Below are 22,873 nucleotides of genomic sequence, written 5' to 3' on the forward strand. Positions count from 1 at the left end.
TTCTCAGCTTTCAGTGCCACTCTCAGCCTTCAGCACTATCCACAGCCTTCAGCACCACCCACAGCATTCAGCACCATCCACAGCCTTCAGCACCATCCACAGCCTTCAGCACCACCCACAGCATTCAGCACCATCCGCAGGCTTCAGCACCATTCACAGCATTCAGCACCATCCACAGCATTCAGCACCATCCACAGCCTTCAGCACCATCCACAACCTTCAGCACCACCCACAGCATTCAGCACCATCCACAGCATTCAGCACCATCCACAGCATTCAGCACCACCCACAGCCTTCAGCACCATCCACAGCCTTCGGCACCATCCACAGCCTTCAGCACTATTCACAGCATTAGCACCATCTACAGCCTTCAGCACCATCCACAGCCTTCAGCACCATCCACAGCATTCAGCACCATCCACAGCATTCAGCACCATCCACAGCCTTCAGCACCATCCAGAGCCTTCATCACCATCCAGAGCCTTCATCACCATCCACAGCCCTCAGCACCATCCACAGCCTTCAGCACCATCTACAGCCTTCAGCCTTCATCACCATCCACAGCCTTCAGCACCGTCCACAGCCTTCAGCACCGTCCACAGCCTTCAGCACCGTCCACAGCCTTCAGCACCGTCCACAGCCTTCAGCACCGTCCACAGCCTTCAGCACCATCCAGAGCCTTCATCACCATCCACAGCCTTCAGCATCATCTACAGCCTTCAGCATCATCTACAGCCTTCAGCACCATCTACAGCCTTCAGCACCATCTACAGCCTTCAGCACCATCCACAGCCTTCAGCACCATCCACAGCCTTCAGCACCATCCACAGCATTCAGCATCATCCACAGCCTTCTGCACTATCCACAGCCTTCAGCATCATCCACAGCTTTCAGCACCATCTACAGCATTCAGCACCATCCACAGCCTTCAGCACCATCCACAACCTTGCGTACAATTCTCAGCTTTCAGTGCCACTCTCAGCCTTCAGCACCATCCACAGCATTCAGCACCATCCACAGCATTCAGCACCATCCACAGCATTCAGCACCATCCAGAGCCTTCATCACCATCCAGAGCCCTCAGCACCATCCACAGCCTTCAGCACCATCCACAGCCTTCAGCACCATCCACAACCTTCAGCACCATCTACAGCCTTCAGCCTTCATCACCATCCACAGCCTTTAGCACCGTCCACAGCCTTCAGCACCGTCCACAGCCTTCAGCACCGTCCACAGCCTTCAGCACCATCCACAGCCTTCATCACCATCCAGAGCCTTCATCACCATCCACAGCCTTCAGCATCATCTACAGCCTTCAGCACCATCCACAGCCTTCAGCACCATCCACAGCATTCTGCATCATCCACAGCCTTCTGCACTATCCACAGCCTTCTGCACTATCCACAGCCTTCAGCATCATCCACAGCCTTCAGCACCATCCGCAGCCTTCAGCACCACCCACAGCATTCAGCACCATCCGCAGGCTTCAGCACCATCCGCAGGCTTCAGCACCATCCACAGCATTCAGCACCATCCGCAGGCTTCAGCACCATCCACAACCTTCAGCACCATCCACAGCATTCAGCACCATTCACAGCATTCAGCACCATCCACAGCATTCAGCACCATCCACAACCTTCAGCACCACCCACAGCATTCAGCACCATCCACAGCATTCTGCACCATCCACAGCATTCAGCACCACCCACAGCCTTCAGCACCATCCACAGCCTTCGGCACCATCCACAGCCTTGAGTACCATTCTCAGCTTTCAGCATCATCCACAGCCCTCAGCACTATTCACAGCATTAGCACCATCTACAGCCTTCAGCACCATCCACAGCATTCAGCACCATCCACAGCATTCAGCACCATACACAGCATTCAGCACCATCCACAGCCTTCATCACCATCCATAGCCCTCAGCACCATCCAGAGCCCTCAGCACCATCCACAGCCTTCAGCACCATCCACTGCCCTCAGCATCATCCACAGCCTTCAGCACCATCTACAGCCTTCAGCCTTCATCACCATCCACAGCCTTCAGCACCGTCCACAGCCTTCAGCACCATCCACAGCCTTCATCACCATCCACAGCCTTCAGCATCATCTACAGCCTTCAGCATCATCTACAGCCTTCAGCACCATCCACAGCATTCAGCATCATCCACAGCCTTCTGCACTATCTACAGCCTTCAGCATCATCCACAGCCTTCAGCACCATCTACAGAATTCAGCACCATCCACAGCCTTCAGCACCATCCACAACCTTGCGTACAATTCTCAGCTTTCAGTGCCACTCTCAGCCTTCAGCACTATCCACAGCATTCAGCACCATCCACAGCATTCAGCACCATCCACAGCCTTCAGCACCATCCAGAGCCTTCAGCACCATCCAGAGCCTTCATCACCATCCAGAGCCCTCAGCACCATCCACAGCCTTCAGCACCATCCACAGCCTTCAGCACCATCCACAGCCTTCAGCACCATCCACAGCCCTCAGCATCATCCACAGCCTTCAGCACCATCTACAGCCTTCAGCCTTCATCACCATCCACAGCCTTCAGCACCATCCACAGCCTTCAGCACCGTCCACAGCCTTCAGCACCGTCCACAGCCTTCAGCACCGTCCACAGCCTTCAGCACCATCCACAGCCTTCAGCACCATCCACAGCCTTCAGCACCATCCAGAGCCTTCATCACCATCCAGAGCCTTCATCACCATCCACAGCCTTCAGCACCATCCACAGCCTTCAGCACCATCCACAGCATTCTGCATCATCCACAGCCTTCTGCACTATCCACAGCCTTCAGCATCATCCACAGCCTTCAGCATCATCCACAGCCTTCAGCACCGTCTACAGCCTTCAGCACCATCCACAGCCTTCAGCACCATCCACAACCTTGCGTACAATTCTCAGCTTTCAGTGCCACTCTCAGCCTTCAGCACCACCCACAGCCTTCAGCACCATCCACAGCCTTCAGCACCATCCACAGCCTTCAGCACCATCCACAGCCTTCAGCACCATCCGCAGGCTTCAGCACCATCCACAGCATTCTGCACCATCCGCAGGCTTCAGTACCATCCACAGCCTTCAGCACCATCCAGAGCCTTCAGCATCACCTACAGCCTTCATCACCATCCACAGCCTTCATCACCATCCACAGCCTTCAGCACCATCCAGAGCCTTCATCACCATCCAGAGCCCTCAGCACCATCCACAGCCTTCAGCACCATCCACAGCCTTCAGCACCATCCACAGCCCTCAGCATCATCCACAGCCTTCAGCACCATCTACAGCCTTCAGCCTTCAGCACCATCCACAGCCTTCAGCACCGTCCACAGCCTTCAGCACCATCCAGAGCCTTCATCACCATCCACAGCCTTCAGCACCATCCACAGCCCTCAGCATCATCCACAGCCTTCAGCACCATCTACAGCCTTCAGCCTTCATCACCATCCACAGCCTTCAGCCTTCATCACCATCCACAGCCTTCAGCACCGTCCACAGGCTTCAGCACCATCCACAACCTTCAGCACCACCCACAGCATTCAGCACCATCTACATCATTCAGCACCATCCACAGCATTCAGCACCACCCACATCATTCAGCACCACCCACAGCATTCAGCACCACCCACAGCCTTCAGCACCATCCACAGCCTTCAGCACCACTCGCAACATTGAGTACCATTCTCATCTTTCAGCACCACCTGCAGCACTATCCACAGCATTAAGCACCATCTACAGCCTTCAGCACCATCCACAGCCTTCAGCACCATCCACAGCATTCAGCACCATCCGCAGCCTTCAGCACCACCCACAGCATTCAGCACCATCCACAGCCTTCAGCACCATCTACAGCATTCAGCACCATCCACAAACTTGAGTACCATCCACAGCATTCAGCACCACCCACAACCTTGAACATCATCCTCAGCCTTCAGCACCATCGACTGCATTCACCACCAGCACCATCCAACCTTCTTTGATGAGCTCAGGATGGATATTGGAATGTCAACTGTCCCCTGGTTTGCTGATTATATGTCAGACAGACATCAATGTGTTTAGCTGGGAAGGATCCTGTCTGATGTATTGATCAGTAACACAGCATTACCACATGGTGCCTGTCCTAAATCTAGTACTGATCAACCTTCACACCTTGGACTTCCAGTGACTTTCTAATTCAGGCCACATTAAAACTTGTGGGGTGTAGAAGGGGGACAGAGAACGGGAATCTGATGAACATCTGGTAGAATCATGGGGGGGGGGGGTTACAGTATGTGCTAACGGGAAAACAGGCTTCAACACAACAGGCTTGTTTTCTGCTTGGTCCTAGTACTCAATCAGTGTCTATTTAATATAGCGTAATATTGTTTTTGGACGGTAAAAAGTGCAAGGGTCAAAACTTGATCGTGCCCCCCCCCCCCCCCCCAAAAAAAATTACATCCATGGGTGAAATTATCTTCTCCTGATCATGCCCTAAACCAAAGAGATTGTGACTAACTTCGAGAAAAGATCTTCAAACAGACGGATCAACATTGTTGGCAATGAAGTGAAGGCTCTAAACAGCTACAAGAAGGAGATTAGTAGACTATTTTTTGAGTCTTGAATATTTTATTTAAGATCTCAAATCAATCTGTGGTGGCAGGTGATATGTACAGTATCAATGCCAGAGAAGCCATCTGGTTCGATTAGCCTTTTTACCACAAACAATCTGAGATTCTGACCGTCAAACTTCTCATATCTTCCAAACGTAAAGGATCAGCAACTAGTGACTTGATGCCAGAACCCACACCAGGGCTTCAAAGGCCTAGTAAAGGTTTAACCTAGAGGGTCAGGGCTGTGATTGGTCATAGTGTTATAGGTGACCATTTAAATAATAAACTAAGTCACAATCTTATATGTTGATAGCGTTAACCCATTTTAAAACTTCATGGTTCAAAGTGTCTTTATTCCCGTATGTAATTTAATTTAGCAGAAAAAATGATAGCATTTGGCATCCTAACATAAAACACGCACACACACACATTAAAAATGAACAGACAAACACGTTTGACGATTAGAAAAGTGATCAAACATTCTACAAAGATCCAAATGTACCAAATAAACATTTCTTATTGAGTTCAGTAATGGCAAGAGAGACTTCAGTAGCCTTACCTGTCTGATTCATCTTTGCTGACTTGTTTTTCAGAAAACTCTTGGTCCAGAGAGGAGGAGGTGCTTCCCTCTTGACTGACCCCACTATTACGTCCTGGGCTGTTATCAGCAGATACTCTCCCTCCACCTGCAGAATGGGGGTTGGTGGCATCTGTGTGCTGTTTTAAAGTCTGAAGCTTGGCTAGTGGGATGATGTCACATCCCTGAGGCCTGTGCCACACTGTCCTCTGAGTGGAGGCATTATAGTAGTAGAAGCGTGAGGTTTTAGGATCAAAAAGCTCCCACCACTGGTTATCATCAGTTGGCTTGAAGGGAACTCCCTGTGGAGGGTCCCACACACACTCGCCCGTCAGCAGATTGGCGTACATACGTTCTCTTGTGCGAGGCTCAATGATCTCCACCCACTCCAACCTGCAGAGAAAGAGGTTAGAAGGAAATCTTTAGCAGAATAACTATCAAATAAAATGAATGACAGCAGTCATTAAAGCTGTAATTTCACCTCTACCTACACTTTACTGCTTGCCTCTTAAGGGAAAGAAGATGATGCCATCGACGGCTAATGCAGGAAATAGGGATAGAAGAGTAGTTTCACGTTCAGCCTGCATGTGAAATTCAGAGTGGCCAATTATATTTAAATATGTAAAAATATTTATATGTAAAACAGTGTGGGCGGGGGTTTGGTCTGTAGAAGACATTATATAAATACATGTAATTTATCGGCAAATAAAGAAAAGCCACATTTGTTAATATATTATTGATAAGCAGGTAAATAAAAATCTAATTGTATCATTTGTTAATAATAATAGATTTATGTAAGATTATGAAGATAATAAACCAGTAAAAGAATAAATCTATCCACCCATACGTGTTGGATAAATGACTTTAGTCACTTATTTCTCCCCTTTAATAATAATAATATCAACTGGAGGAAAGACTGATAAATGACCTTTCCTTCAAGCTATAACTCAGATTGTGCCTCCACAGCTTAGGGATGCACAACTGTTATGACCTTAAGACAACAATAATCATCCAAACCAGAACCTTCATTGTGACGAAGATCCTTAATCCACTGATTGAGGCACTGAAGTGAATCTGAATGTCCTGATCCCTTCAGACTTAAGCAGTATTGATAGACTACCTTCAGAGCTGCATTAGCTCCTCATCCGCCAGTTTCCTGTGCTGAACACAGTCTGACAGCTGACACATGATAATGACTAAACTGCCAAACAAGTTTTGTTCAATACCAGTGAAACACACAAGCCCCGGTGAGTAGAGGTCAGTTAAATGTGCTGGCCAGTGTATTAGGACATGTGGCAACTGTTCTAAAAAAATAATGGGTTCAATTTGACCCCTAAAGAGAATCCTGCCGATAAACACATCAATAAATGCTCTAAAACATTATTGTCAGCTGACCTTTCTTTTTCTTTACCGGTTTGGTATTTTTAACACATTCCTGTAATTTTTGAAAAAACAAAAAAAAAATAGTTTTTTCCCAAAAAATATATACTTTTTCTTCCTGAGGCATCGGATGGACGACCATGACCTCAACATATCAGTATTGGCATTAGAAAAACCTATATTGAGCAATCTCTAGTTTTAGCCCCAAAATTCTTTTCATCTGCTTTATTTAAATAGAAAACAGAAATAAATAAATAATATTCAAAAGAAGAACAATGGAGGGAGGTGGGGTGGGGTGGGGCAGATTGAAATAAAATCGTATATGAGTTCATAGGCAGTTAATGGACCAACTTCCTAGAGTGCTTTCCTAATCCTCCAGACCACACAAAGTGCCCTTAAGTCTTTTCGAACTACTTTTTTCTTGTTTTTTTGTAGTTTTACTGCAGGTATTTTTACACAGCTTTCAAAATCACATCTGTGTGTGTCTTTCCTTCATCCTTTCTTCAGAAAATTATATTAAAGATGATGCCGGGAACACACCTGGCAGCACCTGAAGCTCAAAACAAGAGTGAACCCCAACAGGAAAAATTAGCAGGAAAAATTGGCACATTTTTTGGAGGCATTACCCTAATACCCACACATTCAGCTGTGCCGGTCATGCTACACGTATAATCCTCGGCTCCTAGTAAAGCTGTCAAAGATACTAGATTTATTGTCAAGGAGCACTGTTACAACAAATGACATGTGACCTGACAAAAATATCTTCATTCTGTTCAAATTTTGTATAAGAATAGAAAACTTTAGTAAAATGCACACAACTAGATGAACTAGTGGCCCTGCAGAGTGAGTCTAACTGTGTGTTTGGAACATCACACAAACTAAGCTTATGGTATGTCTGAAGCTGAGAAGTTTGACTATGACTCGAGTGGATGAGAAGTAAATGACGTTGGCTTCCCTTGTTTTAAAAAAAATGTGATTTCAGTATTGCTCCACATATTGGAGACCTTGGTATTTTTTTCTATTATTGAGGAGCCCTTCTCTGCAGATGTGTTGTGAATAACTCGACTACTAACATGCCAGATTTTAACCTAATATATAAGCTGTATACCATATATTATTTATATGGCAGCCATCTTGAATTAGATTATTCATAAGGGAATGCACGGTGCCACAGTGGTTAGACCTGTTGCCTTGCAGCAAGAAAGTCCTGGATTCACATCCCGACCTGGGGTCTTTCTGCAAGGAGTTTGCATGTTCTCCCTGTGCTTGCGTGGGTTCTCTCCAGGTACTCTGGCTTCTTCCCACAGTCCAAAAACATGACCGTCAGGTTAATTGGTCTCTCTAAATTATCCTTAGATGTATGTGTACTTGGTTGTTTATCCTGTGTGTCTCTATGTTGCCCTGCGATGGACTGGCAACCTGTCCAGAGTGTACCCTGCCTGCTGCCCGTTGACTGCTGGAGATAGGCAACAGCACCCTGCATGGACAAGCGGGTTCTGGAAATTGATAGATTGATGGATGAAGATCAAATTTCCTTTATTAAAATCCATCTAGTGAGACATTTTTCTCAGAAAGAGAAAGAGAGACAGGGATCAGCTGTCTTTCACTATTTTACAGTGTTAAGTATAGCATAGACTCTCCATGTCTAAAGGTATTTGAGGATAGGTGATGGATCTCGTGTTGAATTGACCATCCACCTGCAGCACTGATTCACACCAGGCCCAATATCCTGCAACATTCATTTAGCAGTCATCAATAATGAAGCCAAGCCTGGAAGCTGCTGCTGCCATTATCTCTCTGCTGCCTCTTTCACGTTTACATCAGGATGAGAATAATTAAAAGCACGTCACTCCTCTTCCAGCACCGTCCCACTCCAGTCATCACGTTCAGTGAAGGGTACATTTAAAACAAGGTCCCGTCCGTTTAGTAGACATGTGCTGACAGAGCCTCTGGTGTTATTAAAGCGTGCATTTGTCAGCAACTGTATTTATCTAGTTATGCTTGCTTGTGCGTGAGAGACAGACATTTTCCGCTCATCGACACCAACAGACCCGTTAGGAGTCAGGATTGTTCCGATCCTGGTCGCTCTTCATGGGGAGGCACCTCTATCCTTTCGGAGGGGGATGCTGCGAGCAGTAATCTGACCAGCCGAGGCTCAACCCCGCTGAGCCAGGCTAACCGAGCTGGGGAACAGCTCGGGGACAGATGTGCTGCTAGCATCAAGTAAGCAAAGCAAATTAAGTTGCATTCCAGCGAAGAATCGGGGGTTCGGTACGACAGGTGCAGTGGCAGCATCACTAGCACCACCCAGCCTACACACGCCACAACCATGCCCAGGACAAGCCCTAACCAACCAGCCAGTAGCGAAAAACACACCTAACTTAACTTGCCCCATAGATTTTTTTACTGGATGAAAAACGTTCATTTTTTAAAGCAAATACGTGGCGAGCTAGCTTATCTTCAGAGAGACCGAACGCACCAGCAGCCTCCGAGCCTGGCTCGTGCTGCCTATCCGCCTTCCTTTCGAACAGCAGCGACTTGGAAAAGAGCACATGCGTTCCAAACTTACCTGTCTGCCATTTTCCCCACGGCTTCTAAAACCCTCTAACAATAAATCCCATTACAACGTCACCCATGTTGCCGAAATTGCTGTAGCCGCAGTCGCCGAGTCACTGGGTTCGCATCATATTCACTCCGGCGTACGAATAGGCGGAGTTTGCACATATGAAAAAGCGCGTCAGCCGGTGTTCTGTGACACCGGCTCACATGCCAGAATTAACTTGAAATGCTTCACACAATTATGAGATAATTTCACTGGTAAAACCATTATACAGGTTTAAAAAACTAATAAAATAATTGAAAATTAGGGCACTGATGTATCTAACTAGTACACCTATTATCCACTAAAAATGTTTATTAATAAATATTATATTACATGCTTTGAGTAGGTCGTCCCGCCAGCCAATGCTTTCCCTTCAGTGCACAACATGAAATTCTCCCTTTTCGTTTTTCCATTCAGGTTATGTGCCGGTAATCTCGTAAGGAGTTGACCCTCTCTTTCCAGACAATTATCAAAGCAACACCAACGTAATATGATTGATACTTTCATAATAAAAGCCTCCATAATAAGCCACTTTGGTAATAAAAAACTGGATTGCAAACAATATTGATTTCATTCATTTTTCCTTCTCTTTTTTGGGCAAAAATCATTTTATAGCAAAAAGTGTTTTATCTAGTAGCTGAGTTTTTGTACTTGGTAGCATTCAGTTGTTACAGTTTTTCAATTGTTTACACAAGTTTGAAAACCGGGTTCATTTTCTAAAAATATAAACACAATTATCCAAACACTACACTCAATTTGAATAATTCCTAGACTGTTTTGCAAAGTGACACACACTTCATTCAAAACACACACACACATATGTTAAAATACTATTATGTTAAAATACTATTAGTTTTCTTCTAACCAACACAGTCCTCAATGATCAGACACTGCCACAGCCTGTTTCACACTGCTGTGGTAAATAAAAAATACAGTTGTAAAAGAAACTAAACTTAGAAAATAGCATGTGCTAGATTTTTGGTTTGATGTCACAATGTAAGGGATAATTTAGATGCAACAAAAAGAAAATAAAGACAAACCCACAACATTATTCATGATTAGTTGGATATACAGGAAGAATGAACACAAATAGGCCTACTTACGTAAAGTAAGTAAGTACATTTTTATTTTATAGCACTTATCACAAACATAGAATCACAAAGTGATTCACCGATAAAAACAAAATAAAACAAAGTCATAAAATCTTAATGATCTCAAAACAGAATGTCACGTTGAGAGCAAAGAGGTGGTTAGGACCCAAGATGCAGATTACCCCAGATGACACGAGGCAGGAGCGTTTTAAAAATAAATCCTTTACTTAGGATGATGAACTAAAAACCCAAAGGGGCAGGAATCCAAAAACAAAAATCCTGAATCAGGAGAACAAAAGCTCACATAGAGCACAAAACCTGGAGACTAGAACTAAAGCTCACTTAGAGCACAAAACCTGGGGACGAGACACAAAGCTCACACAGAGCACCAAAACAACGCTGACAACAACAATGGACTGACAAGACACTGAGACAAGACAGGGCTTATACACACTGGGGCATGATGGGAGGCAGGTGGGCTGCAGGTGTGTGGAGAGAGAACCAGGTGAAAGCAATTAACTAATCAGGGAGGAAACTAACATGACCTAAGAGTAAAGAGTAAAAAACCTAAAGACAAGATGAGCAGCAAAATAAACTAATATTCTAAGGGGAAGGGAAACTACAAAAACCTGTGGAGAAAACACACTAAAGAGACTAATAGAATGAGAAGCTGAACCTATAAAAAACTGCAGAGGGGTGACTGGGGGAGATTGAAGCAACACAGGACCTGGGAGGGAATATCTGGAGGGCTGAAGACCAAGGGGACACATGAGGAACACAAAGAGACACATAAGGGGGATTCTTAGGGGGGAATGGAGCACACAAGGAGACACATGAGGGAGACGCAGACACAGACCATGACACAGAATTAGATTAGCATCAGAAAAAATAAAGTAATAAAAATATTAAATTTCATAAACAGATTAAAGATCAAAAATTTGAGTTAAAAATAAGAAAATAAAAGGTTTTAGGTAAAAGCAAAAGGGTCTTTAGCTGTTTTTTAAAAGTGTCCAGACTGTCAATGCTGCGTAAGGATAAAGGAAGATCATTCCAAAGTCTGGGTGCAACAGTCTGGAAGGAGCAATCACCTCGACTTTAGTATCTGGTCTTTGGAACTTCTAGAAGGTTCTGGTGTGTGGACCTGAGGGCTGGGGTTGGAGCATAAGGCTTTAACAGTTCAGTAATATAGGGAGGAGCTTGACCATGTAGAGCCCTGAAAGTTATAGTCAGGATTCTAAAGTTAACGGGTAACCAGTGCAGAGACATTAGAATAGGAGTGATGTGTGCTCTTCTGCTCCAGTTAGGAGCCTCACTCCAGAGTTCTGGACCAACTGAAGGTGGCCAAGGACTTTGTTGTTAAAACATGTGAAACATGTGAAGAGTGTGTTACAGTAATCTAGACTTGAGGAGATAAAGGCATGATAACCATTTCAAGTTCATGTTTTGACACCAACCTTCGCAGTTTGGAGTATTGTACTGTCTTTCTTACAGTAAGTGATACAAACTGTTTCGGACCAAAGTTTTTGAGTGACCAAAACAATTACCCAAATTCTTTAAGTTCGTCTTGACTGCAGAGGATAAATGACCAAGTTTTAGACTAATCAGGGGAACCATACTCTCAGGGGCAATGATCAGACATTCAGTCTTTTCAGAGTTTAACTGAAGGAAGTTATCTTCTAGCCAGCTGGTGATAGCTGATAGACACTCTAGTAGTTCAGACAGTTTGTAGAGCTCAGAATCCTTAAAGGAGCAGTACAGCTGTATATCTGCATATAGGTGATAAGAGACATTATGAAAAGAATTAAGTATCTGTCAAAGAGGGTGTGTGTAGAGTAGAAACAACAGTGGACCCAAAAACAGAACTATGTTGTGCAGAACAAGCATTGCACAATATAGATTCTTCAGACTGAATATTTCAAGTATTTATTTCAATACTTACAGTTTTTCTTACCAAAATCAGTTACAGTAATCAACCAACAATGAAATAAATTACACAAATAAAAGCTGTAGATAAATAAAAATTACTTAATGAAGTTAATACACTTTGACACTGAAGAAAACTTAACATAAAAGTGACAAGAATACTGTCAACTATTTATCATCTCTTCATCAGGCTGGATCAGACCATAAGTACCACATCATAGGCTATGTCTTCATTGGCAAGGCACCGTTGGAAGAGTTGCCTAGTGTGACAAATCCACCACTACAAAGAAGCAGCATTGATTTGATCACAGGCCTGTTCCGTGGCCTGAATGAGGGGCAAATGGTCATAGGGCCACAGGTCGTATACCTTCCACCGTCATGCTGAAAAAAACTCTTCTATTGGATTCAGGAAGAGGTAGTATGGGGGAAGGCATAGACTTCAAATTTGGGGTGCTCATGGAACCAGTTTTGGACCAGAGCAGCCTGAATTAGTGTGACATTGTCAGCCTCATCCACACTGCTTGACCAAAAAATAAAGAGTTGCCACCTGGATTTAACTAAGCAAGTAGGAGCCTCTTATTGGATTGCATTGATGATTATATTTCAGCTGGCAACAAGTTATTTAACCCCAAATGGTGCAATGAGTTGCTTGTCATTTCTTAAACAACCATGTGGAAAGACACATCTGGTGGTTGTGGAAAAGATGTTAATCTGTTTGAGAAGGGTCAGATCATTGCAATGCATCAAGCAGGAAAACATCTAAGGAGATTGCAGAAACAATTAAAACTGGTTTAAGAACTGTCCAACGCATTAATAAAAACTAGTCTGATGAGTCCAGATGGACCCTGTTCCAGAGTGATGGGTGCATCAGGGTAAGAAGAGAGGCAGATGAAGTGATGCACCCATCATGCCTAGTGCCTACTGTACAAGCCTGTGGAGGCAGTACTATCTGTGGTTGCTGTAGTTGGTCAGGTCTAGGTTCAGCAATAGGATGTGCTCCAAGAATGAGGTCAGCTGACTACCTGAATATACTGAATGACCAGGTTATTCCATTTTCCCTGATGGCACGGGTCAGGGCCGGATTATCCTTGCAGGGGCCCCTGGGCACAATGTGCTTAGCCCCCCCGCCCCCCCCCCCCCCGTCTCCTGTCTCCTTCCTCCTGTTGTCTTCTGTCTCCTTCCTCCTCTTGTCTCCTGTTTCCTTCCTTCTCTTTTCTCCTGTTTTCATCCTCCTCTTGTCTCCTTCCTCATCTTGTCTCCTGTTTCCTTCCTTGTCTTGTCTCCTGTCTCCTTCCTTCTCTTTTCTCCTGTTTTCATCCTCCTCTTGTCTCCTTCCTCATCTTGTCTCCTGTTTCCTTCCTTCTCTTGTCTCTTGACTCCTGTCTCCTTCCTCCTCTTTTCTCCTGTTTTCATCCTCCTCTTGTCTCCTTCCTCATCTTGTCTCCTGTTTCCTTCCTTGTCTTGTCTCCTGTCTCCTTCCTCCTCTTGACTCCTGTCTCCTTCTTCCTCTTGACTCCTTGCTCCTTCCTCTTCTTTTTGTTTCCTCTTGTTGGTCTCCTCTCTTGCCTTCAGAAAAACTGCTTTCTGGCCTTTCTATTAGTAAATTCATTTACAATGTCATCAAAGTCCAGATTCCTGACAAGCTGAGATTCAATTGCCATCAGTGACAGTGCACTGAGGCGCTGCTGACTTTGTATTGTTCTCAGTTCATTTTTTATTCTTGCCATTTGTGAAAATCGTTCCCCTTCTCAATTTGTAACTGGTAGCAGGCGCGTTGCAAGTTTTTCAAAAGTGTGGGGGATGTTGTCTGTGCCTAAAATAATTATGTTATTCATCTTGTTAGTTTAATTTCCATAATAGCTGAGCAGGTGCAAACTTTAGATGTGTCACGCACGTCTCCGTTTTAAACATGTTTAAACTGTTCAGAATACAAATCCAGGCTCTATCTCGTTAGACTGGTGCGACTAAAGTTTGTACTCAATGAAATTTTTACACCAAACCATGTTGAAAAGGTAAGAAAAGGATCCGATTAAATAGTTTTTCCCCTCATTTACAGTCACGGAGTACAGCGCCGTGCGCGTGGCTCTGGGGTTAATCAAGTTTAATTGTTTCTCTTTGCAACAATCTTCACAAGAAGGCAAAACAGTTAAACAGCAGGTTACAGATATTTCCATTTGACTGTTTATTTTGACGGATAAACTCAAGGATGTTGGTTGTTTTGAAAGAATTACCACGACGCACACTGATGCGCACACAGATGAGCTGACATTTTAATCGTTACACACATCGCGGAGGTAACTAAATAAATCAAGAAAAGATTCCCATCGGAACATCAGAGCTTTATACTGGACACTGTGCTCAGCGCAGCTCGCAGCGCACACAGTGAACAGTCGGCCGAAGATCTGTAGAGGGGTTCGCAGCACAGAACCACAGCGATGCAGTAAGACTTCCTCCCACTGAAGCAGTCTGGAAACCCTGTCTCTCTGAGGGATGTGTCACTTGGAAATATGTTCTCTGATTATGAAACTTTGGCTGAATAGCGCTTGTTCCCATCTCTAATATGGAGACGCATGACACATCCAGTCTGTCTGAGGCAGAATAGCCTCTTCAGCTCAGAAAGCACTTGTAGAGACATTTGATTACGCACAAAGTTTATGTGGAGCAGAAGCGGTCGGGCCACGGCAGGTGAAGTGTTCCTAGCCTACATGAAGTGAAACTGTTTAATTGTAACATTAATATGTTACTGGACACGCTGGTCTGGTTGGTTAGACCAGTGTTTGAAGTGGAAAACACACACACACACACACACACACACACACACACGCACACACACACACACACACACACAAACACACCAATTAAAACAATGGTGATAAAGTGGACTAGAAGCCAGGTGATGGTTTATGTATTTAAACATCCAGACAGAATTATCCTCTATTCTGTCTCTATTTTCTCTGCTCTTGTCTGGGCTGATGTAGCTGATGGTGCGGTACCCTTGTGAAAGAGTCCTACGTTGAGAGGTACATATAAGAAATGTAGGTAGAGTTAGAAAAATCTGCAGGGCCACAAACACATTAGGGAAGATGGACTGTAAACTATTTTTTAGCCCGTAAACGATCATGGTTCTATTTATATTACATAATTCATGTGGACTCTGCTGGGATTATTTAGAGCTGAGAGGCGCAGAGCTCTGATGGTTGACGCGCTCCAGACAGATACGTCCTGAGAACGGCCAGCGTGACATTCTCAAAGTGTCGCCACCTCAAAAACAAATTTATCACGCGATTGTTCATGTCGGCTCATATCCTTTTATATTTTCTGTCTTTTATTTGTGCCTGATGCATTTTACTGCTGCGGAGCGGAAAACCTGTTTCGTCCTCCGGTGATTTCACCTCACCGGTGCGGCCGGCATGCGGTGCGCACTCCGCTATTTTTGCGGTCGGTAGATCTTTTTCAACTGCAGTCCAAAGGTTCATAAGGTGAATACATATGAAGCCATGTGGCAGTTTTTTTTAGGACTGAGAGGAGATGCAGGAAGATAATAAACAGACAGGACAGAAAAAAAGTCAAATAAAAACAAGTTGGTTTTTGTACCTGGTGGTTGCAACAAATAGACACCTTTGAAGGTAATCAGAAGTGAGGAACAGAAAATTAAACAATTCTTTCTATGTTTAGAGCAGCAGGAACTCTGAGAGGCTGCAGGTGCATCAGTGAGTTTGCGGAGGCTGCGCAGGGGGAGGGGGGAGAGGGCTGAAGCAGGAACAGTAAAGATGAAAAAACTACCGTTGTTAAAAGAAATGTGTGTTAACTTAGAAAATGTGGGAGCAATTTTAATTACTTCTCAACATTTTTCTTTAACGTTGACTGCTGCACAAAAAAAAAAAAAGACTGCTGCTTGCATGGGCCCCCTTGTGACTGTGGGCCCCTGGGCCTGTGCCCAGTTTGCCCATATTATAATCCGGCCTTGGCACGGGCATATTCCAAGATGACAATGCCAGGATTCATTGGGCTCAGACAGTGAAAGAGTGGTTCAGGGAGCATGAGATATCATTTTCACACATGAATTGGCCACCACAGAGTCCAGACCTTAACCCCATTGAGAATCTTTAGGACGTGCTGGAGAAGATGTGTGGACTGGTGTAGATTCTGCTCGATCCAGGACATGACAACAATAAAAGTAACAAATGTCAAAAGAGGAAACTGGGCTTCTCTTGTTTTGTTCAAGCAACAAAACAAGTCTAGCTGCCTTTTTTGAAAGATTTTTTACTCATGCTATGCACTTTTTATGTAAATATTAAATAGTAAATTTTCCAAATAAAAATATTCAGCAGGTTGGAAATAATTTGGACTGGGCTGGGGCATCATTGTATTTTAAAGAAAAGGTCAAAGTAATGTCTCTTTTCTGAGATGACTGATGTCTCTGGTGTTTGCCAGAAGATTCTCAGGGTGTGTGTGATGAGTCTGCGGTGCAGCAGCAGACTGAGGGTGATGGACGGCAGCAGATCTCGTCTCTGCATACTCGTACTGGGCGTTTGGGCCTCTGGTAGCATTTTGTACGTTGTCCAGCAGAGGGCGCGCGACCAGGAGGGAGGAAGAGCTCGTTCCCGCAGCAACAGGGAAGATGGCAGCCCTCGCATCTCTTACCCAGGTAACGATACAGCTATTATACTCCTCTGCTTTGCCTGAGGAGAAGTAAAACTGCAACACGTTTCTCCAGTTATGTTGGTGTTTGAGGGAGATCTGAGTAGAAGACTAGCATCCGGTGAGACAGCCGTCATAATAAAGCTGTCAGCTAGTCGACCGAGGCCTGCAGTACCGTTAGGTAGCGAAAGGGTTAGCATCGGCGGCGGCTGCTTTGTTATTTACAACCAGTGTGCACACAATACGAATTTTAGCAATGCGTGGGATGGATAGAAGCTCTGTGAACACCGTTTATAAAGTCAGAGCCAGGCTGAACCTCCGGGTCGAGCTTCCATCGGCTCTTGGAGCTAGCTGTTCCCCTAGCAGCTCTGATGTGGACGGCTCGTGAAGGGTTAATGATGAGCTGATGAGAGTCCTGCACGGCAGCGACAGCTAACTGTTTGTGGGAACATCTTGTCGGGACGTGTTATCTCATTCTTATTAATAATGTTCGTTAAAAACCTATAATGTCAGATGTCACTGGTTTGTGTAAACCAGGGGTCATCCATTCCGGGCCCGGAGGGATGGTATCCAGCACGTTTTAACTCTGTTTCAAAACACCTGATTTCAATCTGATGGGCTGCTGCACAGGTGAATCAAGCGTGTTAAGTCAGATAAACCACTAAAACGTGTTGGATACCGCTGTTACGTCGATATGTGTTTCCCCCCTTGAAATCTGTTTCTTTTGCACCCAGCTGCGACTTTGAAGCATCCACTCGCAAAAAAATGTGCCTTAACCCTTACCCCAACCCTTAGCCTAACCATAAACCTGAAACAAACATAACAATTGTGCTACACATAATATTTTCTAAAATTATATTTATGCAAAACATAAATTTTTGGTGACAGGGTGGTTTTGGTTTGGGTAACGGTTTGGGTTAGGGTGAGGAGGGTTATTATTTGTGATTGGGTCGTTTCCACTTGCAGCTGGGTGCAAAAGAAACAGATCTCGAGGGGGGAACACATATCGACGTAACACCGGACCCCGAGAACCGAAATTGAACACCCCTGGTGTATACAGTGCTGTTATAATAGTTTCACCTTCTTACGGCTGACGCTGCAGCCTGAAACAAAAAAGAAGCAAGTGGGTTTTCTAAACCACGTGATCTGATCAACACCGTCCAGTCACAGCTCACTAAACCATCTGATCATCAGATCTGACCAACAAGGAGAACCCACATCTCTGCTGAGTATCAAAACCAGCTCTGACTTATATTTAATGACAACAACACCCTGACAGTCAGCTCTGCTCAGTCACACTGAGTGTTTTTTTTTCAATCATAGCTTGATTGTAGTTAGCTCTCATGGCTTTAACTTGTTTTGTGAGATTTGCATCTTTAGATGTTTAAAGAGATATAAATAATTTATAGATACTAGTTTATGTAAATTAAGAAACAACAAATGTTTGCCTGCTTTTTTAGTGCCAAAACTATTTTTGTCTCTGCACAGCTGTCCAGCGGGAACCCTGGTTTCGAGAACTTTTACAGACAGGTGAGGAGAAGACCATGACCTCTTATTAATAAACAGTAACAGTCTTTGTTTAGAAGAGAAGGATGCAGTTAGTGTGCTCCAATACGAATTTGCTGGCTTTGCCTCCCAGGTGGATCCTGGGAATACAGGGAGAGTAGGACCAACAGAAGCTGCCCTGTTTCTAAAAAAGTCTGGACTACCTGATGTTACACTGGGAAAGGTAGGTAGTCATGGTTTCTGCTATGGCAGCTGCCAAACTGCACACAATAGGACTGTTAAAAGTAATATAATTAATCTCTTCCTCTAGTTGTCACTCAGCTGCTCTCCTTATGATCAACTGCTGAACACAACCTACCCTGATAGGGCCCTATTGTCTCCACCAGGTGATGATATTTCCTTAGTAGTACATCACTGGGGACTTTCTTACCTGGATCTCGTACGGTGATTCTGACCCACACTAGACCTCAACCTCCTCATTTCTCTAACTGTCCAGTCTCTTGTCTTGACATCAGTGGTTTCTGTCAGAGGTGTGGACTTGAGTCACATGATTTGGCTTCAAATCTGACTCGTCATTAATTTAATGACTTCAGACCTGACTTGAAAAACTGTTCAATGTCTTGGACTAGACTTGGCCCTGAACCTGTTTAGTTGAAAAGACTTGACACAAGTATGGACTCGGGTGTTTCTAACCCATAACCTAAGGCTGTAGTTGACACGATACACACTACAATTTATTACCGTGCGCTTTTCAGCAAAAATCGCTTCTTATATCCTCATGTTGTTGGCACAGTGATATTTTGGTCCTGTTGTATTTTTGTGTCCTCTTTTTTTTCTTTTCCTCTTTCTCTTTCTGCAGGTCTTGAAGAGGATTATTGTGCATCCTTTGTTTATTTTTGTGAACCTTTTTTCCCCAACCTCCTCCTCCTCTCCCTAGGGATGGGTACCTTTGACATTTGAATCGATTCGGTACTAATTCCCGGTACCTACGAATCGATACCGGTACTTAACAGTACCAATTTTTGATACTTTTGAGTGTTTATTATTTTAATTCTCATTTATAATTAAATATATATTTTTCTCAATATATAACAATATTTGATAAATATCACGATAAATAACATTCAACTGTTTGTATTTTAACATCGTCCTTGTAGTTTTATAAGCTGATAATTAAACTGAAGCAAACATCTTTACTGTGAACTAAATTTTGTGTGTATCTTCATTCCTTTTGCCGTCTTTTTTCATTTGATTTTTCCTACTGGGAAGTTAGAATTTCCGACGAGAAAGCGAACGCACCATTAGCTGACAACAACGGTGGCAATGGAAGCTAACATATCAAGCTAACATTATCTTAAACAGTTTATTTAGCTGCTGGAGCAGATTAAAACGATGATGCCTCACACTTAGATCGTTGTCACTGGTTTCATCTTCACCCAATTACCCGTCGCATTTAGTAAAGTGAAGCCAAACTTTAGAGCGCGTTCATGTTCTTCTAGTCGGAAATTCTGAGTTCCGAGGAGAAAGCGAACAAACCATTAGCAAAACGGAGCCTAACATATCAAGCTAACGTTATCTTAAACATGTTATTTACCTACCGGAGCAGATTAAGATGAGGATGTCTCACTTAGATCGTTGTCGCTGGTTTCATCATCACCCAGTTACCCATCACATTTAGTGAAGCGGACCCAAGCTTTAGCGTGCGTTCTTTCTACCATGCTGCTCTGTTTACAACTGGCTCGCAGCGAGCGACGACATAACGCTCTTGCGCATGCGCAGCTGTCTAGGCAAGTTCTCGTTGTGAAGGACGGGTACCGAAACGAGGCACAGTTTCAAATGACGTGAATCGGTGCTCGGTCGGTACTATGGAATTCGGTCGGTACCTTAAAAAGTACCGAATTCGGTACCCAACCTACCTCTCCCCCTTTCTCTTTAATTTCTGTCTCCGTGTCCGTTGGGATTTAAAACAACCAAAAGCATTTCTAATAAAGTTTTGATATCAGGTGGGGCATTATAGCTGAATCTATAATGCTCTACCTGCGAGAGCAAAACTGTAAGGCTTGTTTTCGGCACTCTGACTTCTATTCAGATTGCTTTACAGCTGGGCAGGACTCAGAAAAACAAGAAGAAAAGTCTTGATATTTTATCCAATATCCACTTTGAAACATCTGTTATTTCAAGGTTGCACACATTGAAGTTATTTCACTCACCTTGTATTAACAAATAGAGATGTTTATCTGACTCGTATGTGTGCGAGAGCTGCAGTAAAGCCGATCAAATGAGCCAGTTCATTCTAACCCTGTCTCTATAAGCAGTGCTGCAGCTAATGACTCCAGTAATTTCAGTTACATTCACTACAAATTAGTTGACAAAAAATACATAGCAAAATGTAAAGAATGTACAAAAGTCATTTACAAACAATAACGACAATGCAGAAAAGGGCTATCAGATTAATAACAAATGCAGGATATTTGGATCACACAAATGAACTTTTTATTAAAACGCGGACAATGAAGTTCCAGGACTTGGTTAAATACAAAACAGCACAAATAATGTATAAAGTAAGAAATAAATTAATGCCTGATAAAATACAGAAACTGTTCACAGAGAGAGAAGGAGGATATAACCTGAGAGGGACACTAAACTTAAAGATACAGAAGTTTAGAACAACATTAAAACAGATGTGTATCACAATAATAGGGGTTAAATTATGGAACAATTTAGAAGAAGAAATCAAAGTAAGTACAAATATAAATGTGTTTAAAATGAATTATAAAAAAACATATTCTGAACAAGTATATGGTGGAAAATAGATGATTTATGTGGGTGTCTATTCTAAGGAAAAGTAAATTGTATCAATTGTAAAAAGATGTTTCTTTTTTCTTTTTTTCCATATGGTTTGGTGGTTTTTGGTTTTTTGGTGACTTGTACCATTTTGTTTGTTTTAATGTAGGTTTTGTGTTAGATTTAGTAAACAAGTAAAAATTACTTGTATAAAGGGGTAGGGACATATAAGTTTCCACTTCAGCCTACTCCTTTTCAAACAGAGAAGAAGGGATGATGATATGTATTTTTTCTGTTTGTGGTATTTAAAAAAAAAATGTATGTTTTCTTTGTTTGAAATAAACTAAACTAAAAAAAAATAAAGCATGCAAGAAGAGAATTACAGTCAGAGATGGAACAACTTAAACTTTGAACTTAGAATTGTTGCATTAAGAATGGCAGGTAGTCCATTTTATTTTTTTACAATGAAATAGCTGACTTAAGCTAATTCATCTCATAATCAGATGCTCTCTGGGCTGTGTTTATGGCTTTGTTTGGCTTCAACATGTATGCAGCTTTTGTCATGCTATTTCAAATCCTGTTTTCAGAGTGAATAACTGGCAGCTAATTAGCTCAGGATTGTCGGTCGGGTTCTGTATTATTGTTTACAGAAGACAGAACTATTGGCAAAGTGCAACAATCAATCAGTGCTTTTATAGGATATCTGGAAATGAACTTGGTGTTGTTTACATTAACGTGGAGCAATGAAGTTTATTCAGGGATGTCCTGTATGTGCTGGTTCAACACAAGACTCATGTTGGCTGTAGTCGAGCCAGACGGAGGGAGAAAATGCTGTAAGAAAAACAAGATTCCAGTATTCCGACCTGGAAATTGATTTGAAACGTGCCTGTCTTGCCTTGAGACTTGACTTAAACTTGCCTGCATTTACTTGAAACTTGACTCGGGACTTGAGACTTGCAAAACAATGACTTGGTCCCACCTCTGGCTTCTGTCTCCACCTTTGGCCAGGCAGATCACTGCTGGGGCATATGTGGGGGTGGCTTGGACTTCAATCTCAATAGAGGATAGTTATATCCACATCACAGGGCTGTAGAAACTTCCATAGAGGTGAATGAAGGAAAATCCTGCTTGTTTACCTTTGAGCACAAGATCAACACAGATATAAACAAGTGGGTATTGCCCCCACCGCAGAACTCTAGCTTTCTTTTTCACTCTTTTTCTGAGTTGCTGAGCTCTATTTGGTTCCCACTGTTGGGATCCTCAGGGGCATGTGGACTTATTAACTAGAAGCATTGGTACAACAAAGGAATAATCATCAATAAACTTTCCTTTTGTCAAGAGTCAGATACCAGTTTCAAATGTTACATATTATGACAAAAAGAACATCCAAAAAAATGAAAATTCAGTGTGGTATTTGAAATATTTCCATCAGGTCTCTTCCTGACCAACCTTCCTTTGATCCTGGAGCAACCATGGTTGTGTTACAGTGGGGCAAAAAAGTATTTAGTCAGCCACCGATTGTGCAAGTTCTCCCACTTAAAATGATGACAGAGGTCAGTAATTTTCATCATAGGTACACTTCAACTGTGAGAGACAGAATGTGAAAAAAAATCCATGAATTCACATGGCAGGATTTTTAAAGAATTTATTTGTAAATCAGGGTGGAAAATAAGTATTTGGTCAATAACAAAAATTCAACTCAATACTTTGTAACATAACCTTTGTTGGCAATAACAGAGGTCAAACGATTACTATAGGTCTTTACC

General features: G+C 43.3%; 2 protein-coding genes across 3 annotated transcripts in view; one reads left to right on the forward strand and one right to left on the reverse strand.

Moving 5' to 3' along the window:
- Nucleotides 1-9,256, reverse strand: part of arhgap39 (Rho GTPase activating protein 39) — a 32,821-nt gene extending 23,565 nt beyond the window's left edge. Inside the window, exons 1-2 of the mRNA XM_015962252.3 lie at nt 9,130-9,256; nt 5,163-5,573 (exon numbers count right to left, since the gene is read on the reverse strand). Coding sequence (XP_015817738.1) covers nt 5,163-5,573; nt 9,130-9,140 — 422 coding nt within the window. The 5' untranslated portion in view covers nt 9,141-9,256. The remainder of the gene's footprint in view (nt 1-5,162; nt 5,574-9,129) is intronic.
- A 7,466-nt stretch (nt 9,257-16,722) lies between these two features.
- eps15l1a (epidermal growth factor receptor pathway substrate 15-like 1a) overlaps nt 16,723-22,873 on the forward strand; it is a 44,560-nt gene continuing 38,409 nt past the window's right edge. For both annotated transcript variants that reach the window (XM_015962254.3, XM_054749581.2), the window contains exons 1-3: nt 16,723-16,824; nt 18,306-18,347; nt 18,457-18,546. In XM_015962254.3, the coding sequence (XP_015817740.1) occupies nt 16,798-16,824; nt 18,306-18,347; nt 18,457-18,546 (159 nt within the window). In that variant the 5' untranslated portion in view covers nt 16,723-16,797. The remainder of the gene's footprint in view (nt 16,825-18,305; nt 18,348-18,456; nt 18,547-22,873) is intronic.

This window comes from Nothobranchius furzeri, chromosome 16, assembly GCF_043380555.1.
Source record: "Nothobranchius furzeri strain GRZ-AD chromosome 16, NfurGRZ-RIMD1, whole genome shotgun sequence".
Lineage (NCBI taxonomy): Eukaryota > Metazoa > Chordata > Actinopteri > Cyprinodontiformes > Nothobranchiidae > Nothobranchius > Nothobranchius furzeri.